This window comes from Syzygium oleosum, unplaced genomic scaffold (assembly GCF_021117445.2).
Source record: "Syzygium oleosum isolate NSW1041296 unplaced genomic scaffold, Sole_v2.1 Sole_v2.09, whole genome shotgun sequence".
Lineage (NCBI taxonomy): Eukaryota > Viridiplantae > Streptophyta > Magnoliopsida > Myrtales > Myrtaceae > Syzygium > Syzygium oleosum.
In genome coordinates this window covers 10,347,585-10,358,800 of record NW_026607493.1, presented here as the reverse complement: position 1 = coordinate 10,358,800, position 11,216 = coordinate 10,347,585, and the positions used below count along the sequence as shown (strand labels likewise).

At 40.4% G+C, this 11,216-nt stretch overlaps 1 protein-coding gene across 2 annotated transcripts; it reads right to left on the bottom strand.

The window, feature by feature from the left end:
• Positions 1-2,570: 2,570 nt before the first annotated feature.
• On the bottom strand, positions 2,571-10,915 carry LOC115694175 (DEK domain-containing chromatin-associated protein 1-like). 2 transcript variants are annotated; one of them, XM_030621317.2, is made up of 11 exons: positions 10,381-10,915; positions 10,270-10,303; positions 7,793-7,872; positions 5,839-5,898; positions 5,521-5,634; positions 5,355-5,435; positions 5,182-5,259; positions 3,988-4,492; positions 3,265-3,362; positions 3,145-3,175; positions 2,571-3,069 (listed from the first exon to the last, which is right to left on the bottom strand). In XM_030621317.2, exons 1-11 carry the CDS (start codon positions 10,810-10,812, stop codon positions 2,924-2,926), a joined length of 1,659 nt encoding a protein of 552 aa, XP_030477177.2. In that variant the 5' UTR covers positions 10,813-10,915; the 3' UTR covers positions 2,571-2,923. The 2 variants fall into 2 exon arrangements, with proteins under 2 accessions (XP_030477177.2, XP_030477183.2); XM_030621323.2 differs by having other exon boundaries at positions 5,521-5,631; positions 10,381-10,914.
• Positions 10,916-11,216: the final 301 nt, after the last annotated feature.

Here is an 11,216-nt window from a genome sequence, read left to right as displayed (position 1 = left end):
AGTCCAAGCATGGTTTAAGATTAAACACTGGCTAATAACGCATCGGGTTATCCTATCCCGAGATTAGGGAATCTACTTACTCTACTCGACAAAGCAAGATTTTGTGGGGACCAAATGAAGTGGTGATTGGCGTGAGCAAGAGGAAGGTGGCGTGAATAAGAGAGAACCGGTTGGTGGGGTAGGCGTGGATGGTGATGATGTGAGGAAAAATGAGACTAAGGAGGACCCAAGCCTATTTATTGTATGATCCACTCATAGTCCTAATGAGCTAAGGCCGAAGTCCATTAATGAAGGGGCCCTAAAGTCTAAGCTTCATTATGATGAGACCTTGAAAGTCTTTGGTCATAATTAAACTTCTTATGCAAGCTTTTAATTGAGGTCATTCATCTCCAACTTGGTCTCCAAGTTTCTACCTTGTGGTCATTAGGCCCTACTAATTCATTTAAGGCCTACGTAAATTATCATGATTTCTCTCTCTCTCTTTACCTTCCTTTGGTCGTGAGCCTCTAAGTTGGGCATGAATGGTAGTCTTGGTATTCAAGACTCAATTATTGAAATCTTCTACCAAATTCTTATCTTTAGTATTGAGGTTTTCTTGGTCAAGTTTTATCATAGACAACTTTCTAAGGAAGTTGTCTATTATTGGTGCTATATCTCAATTAGTAGACAACTTCCAAAAAAAGTTGCTAATTTGTCCTCTAGTCTATAGCTTCTTCCTTGGGCGTGAATCACTTTCTAGAGGTCATAATTATTGACTTGTGCAAGACAACTTTATTATTGACCCAGGCTCTATTATTGGGGGTTGGTCTCCATTATTGATCAACTTGTCCAATAAGTTAGCAATAATCAAGTCATCATGTCTTCTTGGCCAAGAAGCATGCTAGAGCAATAATCAAGTTATCATGTCTTCTTGTCCAAGAAGCATGCTAGGCGTGAATCATATGACTATATCAAGGAAACACTCAATAATTGGGTTCTTGCTTAGTTTTAATGGCACTTCCTTCTTTGGACACTAAGATTTCACTAAACTTGGCTTGGCAAAGAACTAAGAGAATCAAAGTTTCAGGTGCCTTAAACGATCGACCTTCCCATTAGAAATTCGAGGTTCTGGGCCAAATAATGTTCAAGTGATATTGAACCAAAATATGGAATGACCAAGTACCGAACTTGTTCGGACAAGCCCAATTGGGCACAAATTAGCCTGGACGGGCGATGTGCCGGGTTGCACAAGCAGCGTGCCGTGCGTATGGACGAGATGCATGGACAAGGGATCGATTCATTGATCGGACGTACGCATTGGCTCATGAACGGCACAATGCACGGCCTGTGGCCAAGTCTGACAGCACAAAACTGGGTTTGGACCGGAACCCATGGGCACAAAGCCCGGCCAAAGGTAGGGCACAATGTCCGGCACACAGACAAGTACAAGGTCGGCTCGTGGCCTGACTGACGGGCACACGGTTGGTCCATGGCATGTCCAATTCAACGCAACGATCCATGGTCGATTTGCGACCAGTTTATGTTCAAGCATCAACAATCAATGGTCGATCATCGGTTGTCATGTAGCCGCGTGGAATCGAGTACCACGGAGTCGGTCCATGGACGCTCGTGACTGGTGCATGGCCAAGCGAAATCACCCGCGACCGACACATGCCCGCACAACGTCGATCCATGGCCGCCCAGGATCGTTCCATTGCCGACCCTTACGGTCGAATGGTCGATCCATGGTCGAATCACTCTAATCGACTTGCGTGATCAGGAAATCATTTCATTGGCGATCCCTTAGCCGATCCATGGACGATCCTTCGATCGAACCATGACCGATCCTTTAGATACCGTTCCATCCATACTGACCAATCCATGACCGACCCTCGGATCGGTCCACACACCATTTCCAAGGCCTTTTCCTTTGGTCATCTCAGTTCCATTTGGGGTCCAAATTTGTGTATGTTACAACCGGACTGGAAGCTAGACTAGTCCAGTTCCTGGATGGATCTATAAAATCAACGGGCGGTTTACAATTCCTATTTTGTGAAACTAGTCCTTAGTGAATGGTTCTCAATTCTACCGGAAAGCGTACCAAGAGTCGGACTAGTCCGATTCCTGGGTGAATCCATGAAATCGACGGGCGGTTTACAGTTCTCATTTTGTGAAACTAGTCCTTAGTGGACAGTTCTTAGCTTTAGAGTGGAAATCACCCACTCTCTAAAACTAATCACCCCTAATATTATGGATAAATTGAAAATTTCACTATACTAGATCATTTAGAATGGCACAAATTATATTTTATGAACTAAAAAAATATCAAGTTTTTTTAGAGAACGCAAACTCTGGCACTGTCATTGGTGATATCAATGCGCCTATTGAGAAAACCGATGAAATTGCTGACAAATTTATTCGACATTTGGAGGAGTGGGATGCGTCGAGACTAGATGACAAAAATTTTGTTAGAACTTAGCGATCTTCCAACGGGCGTGTCGATTGAAGGACCGGAAAGTAAACCACCAAAACCGTTTCGTGCACCCCAGAATATAAAAAAGACAAGTAGACACTGAAAAGATACTTCATGGTTAGTCTCCAAGATGCTCAGTCTCATTATTGACGTCTAAAATTCATTCACAATGTTAACCAATCTCGACAGGCAGTCCCCGTCCGCTAATTCATTTTACACCTTTGAGGAAGAAAATCTTGGAGGGGGAAAGGAGGGATTAAGCTAACAAAACCATATCAGCAAGGTCTACTCTACCTCTGAAAAGCCAGTCTGGAGCTATATGGTACAAACTGATCTCTTCCAACTAATTCACAAGAACTAACCGGCCAGTCTCGCTTGCTCGCAGAAACTACAATCTACCTAGAAATTGCCATGCCTGTTGTAATTCTGATGAACTAAATCAAACTTGAGAATCGGATCCCTATTCACTTCTCATTCATTGTCATCGGCGTCGGCCTTATCCTCAGCTTCCTCGTCATCGCCTTCATCCTCGTCGTCAGTCATATTATTTATGACCTCAGTAATTATATCCTTGATTTCTGCCTTTCTGTGCATCAGATCCACACCAAAGTGGGTACCTGAAGTTTGCACGCACTGTTAGTCATGATTGTAACAGAAGATTATATAGCCTTCTCTTAATAAAAGAAACATACCAAGTTGCCGGAGAATGTCGGATAAGGTTGCCTGCATTTTAGAATAAATAAATGAGGTTTAGGAAAGCACAAAAAGAGATATTTTAACAATGTAATAACAGATTTAGAAACAAAACGTACAGTATTGAAGTCCACTTTCTTGAGAATATCCACGACAACAGCATGCATCTCTTTTCTGCTGGGTTCAGCTTTCGCCTTTTTGCTACTTTTGCCTTTCCCTGCGTCATGAACATAAACACCCTTAACTACGATTTATTAATTCAGTTCTCAACTGATAAAAAGGGGCGCTGAATGAAGTAAAGATAAAATCACAGTAAACAACTAGTAAACAACAAACTACAAATTTTTAGTTCTGTCACAAAACAATAAGAAATCGGATAAGAATCCCAACAAAAATGTTTTGGCAGAAAATTACAATGCACACAAGTAGACCATTAAACATATTTTTAATATCAATATAGACTTGAGAAGAAAATCAAGAAATAATGTTACAAAGAACATTCTACCGAAAGAAGAAATGACAGTGACAACCATTGCAAAAATAAGTATAGAACTTCATACGACCACATAAGAAAGAACTTGTAAGTATCGCTTTACTTAATGTCCAAAATATAAAAATCTTTAATTATCGACACATAGTTTAGGTAACTAATTTATAGTTTTATCGATCATACAACCAGCATAATCATCTTCACATTTTTTCTCTACCTATAAAATAGCAAAAGTCCTAAAGGACCAATATTCATAACTGTGATAAGGATAATATTTATTAACATATATCACACATTCCTATCATCTGTCTTGCATCACTTGAACCAGGTTACATAAGGCAAACATATTTACCTCGATCCCTGACTGAGGCCTCAGTTGACGGTTTGGTAGACTGTTTCTTGCTAGAGGTTTTCGCCTTTGAGGAAACACTCTGGTCGTTTTGATTGCTCTTTTCAATCTTTTGTTTCTTCGACATGGATCCTTCTGACTTAGAAAGTGATTTTCTACTACCAACCCCATCTACAGTACTCTTCTTTGAGGCTGAGGTGGACGATTTCTTGGCAGATTTTGCAGGAGTGACCGTTTTGGCAGACTCCGAGGTATCTTTGGTTTTGGACACTGAGTTCTCCTTTGTTTTTTTCCTAGAAGAACTTTTCGACACCAGCTCCTTTGGTGTATCCTCTTCCTCTGACTTGCTCTTCTCATCTCCGCTCTCCTCTTTTGACACCATATCATCATCACTATTTACATCAGAATTGTCCTTGACTTCCTTATTATCACCTTTATCATCATCGTCCTCTTCTGAAGCAATCTCAGATGATTTCTTCTTCACAGAGTCAGGTGCTTGTTTTTGTCTCTACAGCAAATGATACACAAAAACAAAAATCTCAAGTGCTTTCCAAGTATCAAAAGTAGATAAAAGGTGGGAGGGTGGAAATAGACAAAATAAAATGCTTAAAACACCCACAACAATCAAAACAATCCCAAATGGAAATGACCTATATATTTTTAATGCTCTGTGATAGTAAAAGATCCCACTGGCACATTATTTTCTTTTTGAACGATGTTGTAGTTATATTCCCATTGTTTTGTAGGCCTCTTTTCAAGAGGAAGAGACGAGACAAATAGGCAATACCAAACATTGCAACACAAAGTGAGTTACTGAACTCGAATAGAACCGAATGCTCTTTAACGCTGATGTACTTTGTCTCTCCCTAAACCTGGCTATTTATGTCGATGTCCCTATCAGTTCTTATATGGAGATAATAACACTGTCAAAAGATGAAAATTAGATCAGGAATCATAGGAGTGAGGTGAAAAAAACAGACAATATGTGGCCAAATCAGTCCTTCCAGTGTAAACTGAGGATGGCTAAACTGAATAACAACATCAGTAAGCTGAGTACCATTTTAAGCAATCACACGATAACTTTAGAAAGAAAAGGAATGAAAAGTAGTGACATTAAGTTCGTAAAAAATACTGGTACATGGTAAAAAAGGGCAGATCTAGAATGGTATTAATACAGCAAAAGAGAGGAAAAGAAACCTTTTCTGTCATCGTACTAGATGCTTCTCCAGGGACTAAAGGTTTGCTTGATGTGATCTTCCTTTTACGCTTTTGGCCCTTCTCAATTAACATTAACTCCATATAAATCATCATCAAGAAAAATTAAATACAAAAGATAGACACTCAAAAGCAACACTGCATGATACTAGTACCTGTTCCTTGTCAGCAAGCAAAACATCAGTAGTAGAATGCGGTGATTCCAGAAATTCCAACAACTTAGCAGAAAGCTCCTCCTGGAAAATGCCCAATCCAATATGGATGAAAGAATGCATATCAAACAGGAAGCTGGAAACAAAAATCATTTGTATCATCACATACCTTCTTCACAGCTGCCTTATTTATTGGAATGTTGAGCACATCACAGAAGTCAATCAACTTATCTTTGACACATTTGTCAAGTTTTTCCTTCACTTTAGCTCTCTGTTTTTCCTGCTAGAGAAAAAAAAGAGAACTGAAAGGGAAGCATCTACAATCCTTCAAATGAACATTCATAAAATCTTCCCAAATATTAAAATGTGTACACAGAAAATCTCCAAAATAAACCCATATCTCCTGGGATCACAAAACAAGCCAACACGATTCAAAATATGTAGGTGCAAAAGACTACAAACCAGAAGGCTCTGAAAAGGCATATACCTGATTCTCAGTCCACACATAGCCAGAAAATTGGCCTATGTTTCTCTTCAAGCTGTGCACCTGCATGTAATACGCCATGTATGATGTCAAGTGACAAACAGAGACAACATCTAAAGGCGCTGTCAAGTTTCTTCAGAATGCAATAATTATGATCAGAATGTAACCAAATAGCAGTACTCTCAACAAACTATTCGGAAATACACTTATAACCTACAAGTGCCCCCCTTTTACCACCTAGTCTAGTACCTACAGCAACCAGGCGACAGCAACTATCAAACCAAGCATCATAATTTCCATATAAGTATGTGTTCTTTCAAAGCTATTTTTATTGGCTCCTACTTTCAAAACCTCAACCTGTTTGAAATACAACACAGCACACCTAACACAAAATGTTGAATTCATCTAGTTCTCCTAAGGAGAACCTTATTGATCGAATGAAAAGGGTGGACTACTTTTTCAACTATCCTTTTCAAGGTTTTTTAGGAGATTTGCTTCTTTCAAATGAAGCTTTGGGGGCTCTTGCAGTGAAGAGGGTTCAATTAACGAAAAGGATGAGAAATAATTATTCAAAGATTAAAAGAATCAGATGCAAACTCTATGACCCATGGTTAGTTAAGCTTGTTTCCGTTCGTTTGAAGCCAAGATTTCACCGACTCAAGAGAGCAGTTGGAAGACATCACATCATCCCTCCCACTATGTAAATGCTCACGTTTATCCCCTCAAGCAGACAACCACCCTCCCACTTCATGAAACTGAGATTGTCCTCCCTCTTTCCCTCTCATGCATTCTGGTTTTTCTGGTTTCAAGAGATGGACCATTTTCTCTCTCTCTCACTCTCTCTTTTTATGACTTGGCTCGAGAATCTGAGACGGACTTGAAGAAAACGCATCAAGTGAAAACTTCATATATTGGCAACACAAATAAAAATAGAAGGCTTCAGTCCAAAATGAAAACCGCATTTTCACTTAAAAATTGAAAAGGTGTGGAAACAACAAAAAGGTCGTTTCACATTTTCACTTAAAAATTGACAAAAGGAGTACCGCATCTGCATGTTTTCCTTTCCAACTGAAAACGAAAACACAAATTTGGAGAATTCAAACCAAATAGGCCCTAAGATATCCTAGAGAGATGTCAGTCTTCTGATTGTCTTAGAAGAATAGCTTCCCGAATTGGTTGGACAATTTTAATTACTGAATGCATGAGAAATAACAGCACAATAGAAGTGCAGTCCAAATCTGGAGCTAAACGATAGTAAGTGCACAGGTCAACTTCTCTAACTCAATAATGCAGCTTTCTGCGAAGTTGCTGAAACAAAAGTAATTTCAAATACCCCAATCATACAATGCTTTCTCTATAGTTGCTGAAGCAAAAGTCATCTCAGACACCCCAATCATACAAAAGCTACAGGTGCGATTTGATAAACCCAAGGTTAATGAGGGAATAAGAACTAAGAAATGATGGATACCCTTTATTTGACTTAAATCTTCACAAAGTATGTAATTCACTAAATTGGACTGCAAGATGATGAAGCATGATATGAATCCACAGGGAGCAAAATTTTGCAAGCAACATTCTAATGTGGTATGTAATTCAATTGTAGCGAAACAGCCAATGATATGATTTGGTTAGTTAATTATAATTCTCAGCTCTAATCAAGGACGTATCTTCCGCCATGCTAGGGACAAAGATGGGTGTGTTAATTTATTGAAAATATGAATAAAAAACAATTTAGAACAAATCTAGTTGTAGATTGTTTATCTAAGCAACTGCTTTTGTCAATCAACAGAAAAACAAAACTGTTTGTGCAAACTATTAACTCCATGATTCATGGCATTCTAGTAAACAACCACTAGACTAGGTAGGGCGAGTCTTCGAGCCTCTACATCTAACTGCACACCCTAAAAAAAAGTGGCGCAAAGGAAGTATAGCCAATAAAATTAAATTGAAAGGTCACCTTAGCTTTCTTTCCAAAAAGTACCGCATGAAGTATTTGCAGGTTGTCATCAGGTTTTCTCTTCGATAACTTGAATGCAACTGAAATATTAAAAAATATCAGGATAAAAAGTGAGCTGCTGTAAACAGGAGGAAATAAAATTTAAACAGTGTCACCCACGGGGCTAAAGAGCGGTCACCTAGACAAGATAACAAAAACAAATGGAAGCAAGGAAAATTCAAAGTCCCACAAGCACAGAGAAGAAAGTGAAACACCTACATTGCCAAAATTTCGCATCCAAAATTAAAAAGGATTGCACTTACAACATTTATATATCTTCAGACCACTAGAAATTTCTGGTGACACGTTTTCAGTCTAATTGATCCTCCAAAAGAGCAAATTAAGAAGCCTAGATTAACAGACCTACCAATCAATATGCCCACTGCACAGGGTTCTTTATTAAGCCAACTTAACTTACTATGCATTCTAAGATGCTGGTTTGAATAAAAACTTCATCAGTTCTCATATGATATTACAAATGGTATTCTTCTCCAAACAAATCAAACCACAATATGAATCAAAAACCACTTCAAATTTAAGCAAGCTGTTAAGTTTAATACAAATAACTAAACAATACGACACCTGACAATGTTATTCACTTGCTTAGTAAATGAAGATATCATCGCACAACCATCTTGTGGAAACATGCAAGTCTGAGTACTAAGTCATTAGCATTTTTCCCTGAACCTCTGCATAGCCTTTCAAAGTATAAAAGGTCTCACTAATAATAAGTACTCACTATATATCACTACTTTTTGACTTCATCTAGAACACGAATTATACCCTATGTCAAAGGCACAATAAGCTTGTGCTAACAGTATATAGTCACTATATATCATGTCATTTGACTGCTTTCGAAACGATAATAATAGTCAATGTCAAATCTATATAATAAGGAAACATTAAAGCCAAAACCACAAGTTCATTTGAACAATCCTTTTCCAAAACAAGCTAGCCACGCTACTATTTTCCTCGATATTACAACTAAGCACTAAAAATGGCGACTTGACAAGCATATTTTGTAAGCCTAACAAAAATTTTATCACCCATAGAAGCACCTACTTATGCTAATTCATGTTCAGAGATGTGCTAGCGGGCAATAGCAACATCTAGGAGATAACTCTCATGAGCTAATAACTAGCTAAAGCATTACCTTATAAAAATATTTTCCATGTCATGTACTTTCCAAAACCAACATCATGTATCTGTAGCTAAGTCCTAGTATGCCTTCAACACACATCCCGCTATTTATAATAATGAGAAGGACTAAAGGCACTACGTAAAGAAGCTTTCCCAGGGGTAGAAAGGCAAGAAATTGGTCACGACTAGATTAATTGTAGTACAAGCAAACTGCTTGACTATCGTTTAGCACCAAGGAAGCTGAAAAATTCTTAAAAAGGGAGAAAGAGAAGTGCCAAGTTACGGCTTGTTTGGTAATGTTCTAGAAAGCTATTTCGTGATTTTAGAAACATAAAACAGTATTCGCTCAAATGCGAACCTTCGAGAAGTGTTCCAGAAGATAAAAGTATGCTTGAAAATACCAAAATATTATTTTTAATGATTCCCAGGTCTGCTCTCCGTTTGATGAAATAATTATCACTTACTACTGACCAGGAGCAGCTAGCCTTCAAAAATATTCTCTGTGGGTAATTTGCAAAACTTCAAAAGGCTGGGTATCTGGTAGAGGGCATGAAAGAACTTGTTGCACAGAGGTACGTGAAGAAGCTTGAAGAACTCTGAAGAACAGAACGGTGCATCCTAGCCAAATGCTGACACTAAAATTTGTTTTTCTGATAATCGCAATCTCAATTTCTGTTTTGCTACTTCAAACCATAGAAATGCTCCAAAAATTGTGATGGAGAGTTCATGATCATGAAGGCGATACTTCCCCAAATTACTCATATTGATGGACCATTAGCTGTGCACTTTCAACAAAAATCAAACAAGCAAAAGTTCATAAACAGAAGCTCACGCCAGGCAGTATATTATTCTTGCCATTACACCCCACAAGATGGTTGGATTTCAGCCAAAGTGACTGTGGATATGACGATAAGCGAATATTCAAACACAAATTTTTGGCAAAGAGTAATTAGACTATAAAGCTTGATGTTGCCTAGGATGCAGATTCTCCAGGCATATAGACTACAATCTAGCATGCAGATTATTAAGGAACAGACATCACACAAAATGTGAAACATGGCAAAACCATCTTTACAGGGTAAATCAGCCTCCACACAGCTTGAGACATTGAAATATCCAGGGCAACATAAACAAATTCAAGACAATGAACCCGGAAATAGTTGAAGGGCACGTGCCGTTCAACTCAAAAAAGCATATATACTAAGATAACAAGTAACTCCCCGCAAGAGAACTACTGGGCAAAGAGGGCGGCAGACCCACTGTAAAACTTGAGGAAACAATTAAAGCTGGAAACATACCATTGGGAATGTCCTTAAGCGGTATACCACGACCCTGAAATACCAGCAAGCCATTAATCCCTTGGAAAAAAGATTAAAAAAAGAAAAAAGAGAGTCCAAGCCTGGCAGTACCTTTTCGATGGAGAAGCCCCTGCCGGAGGGCGTCCTGACGAGGGCAGGAGCGGAATACCGCTCCACCGATCTCCTTTCTCTGGTGGGCCGCTCGATTCCGGGCGTCGCCGGATCTTTCTTCGCCGCGCCCGATCTCTTCCGCCTCTTGGGCACGCTCCGTTTCTCCACGAAGCTCCCACCTTTCGGATCCTCCTCGCTCTCCTTCTCTTCCGGGGCGTCGTCCCCGTCGTCGTCATCTTCGGCCGCTTCCTCGTCGGAAGCCTCGGTCTCCTCCGGAGCGGCGATCTCCCGGTCCTCTTGCTCCGGCTCCGGCTCCGGCTCCTCCTCCTCCTCCTCCTCCTCTTCTAATTTCTCGGGGAGGTCCTCCTTGCCCTCGACGGGGGGAGCAGCCGCCCCTTCGGGCTCCGCGGCCTCTAGGGCTCCGGAGGCCATGCCGAGGAGGAGTCGCGGGAGGAAGCGCGGGGGGGTGGGGAAGGGGTACCGAAAACCCTAGCGAGCGGGAGAGGTTTGGGCGTGTGGGGGGAGGGAAGAAGGTAGAAGGAGAAGCGGAAGCAGGGGTGGGATGGATCTGATCTGGAAGGTGGGGAGAGGGAGGGAGGAAACGATCGGCTGATTTGCGCGCGCGCGGAAAGGTTTATCGAGAGAGAAACGAAAGAGGGAGAGAGAGAGAGAGGGAGAACAGCGAGGGGGGGACGATCTGAGGAATCAGCAGAGAGAGAGAGAGAGAGAGAGGGAGAGAATTTTGGGGTGAGGGCGGGCAGATTGCACGAGAGGGCGGGGTTCAAAATGAAAAAGAAAGAAGCTTTGGGGAATTTCATGTTCGGGGAGAGAGCGCT

Coding starts and splice junctions, on each gene's coding strand:
- LOC115694175 (XM_030621317.2), bottom strand. CDS start 10,812: ATGGCCTCCGGAGCCCTAGAGGCCGCGGAGCCCGAAGGGGCGGCTGCT. Junction 10,304..10,380: donor GGGGCTTCTCCATCGAAAAG/GTACTGCCAGGC, acceptor CTGGTATTTCAG/GGTCGTGGTATACCGCTTAA. Junction 5,899..7,792: donor TTTTTGGAAAGAAAGCTAAG/GTGACCTTTCAA, acceptor TATTACATGCAG/GTGCACAGCTTGAAGAGAAA.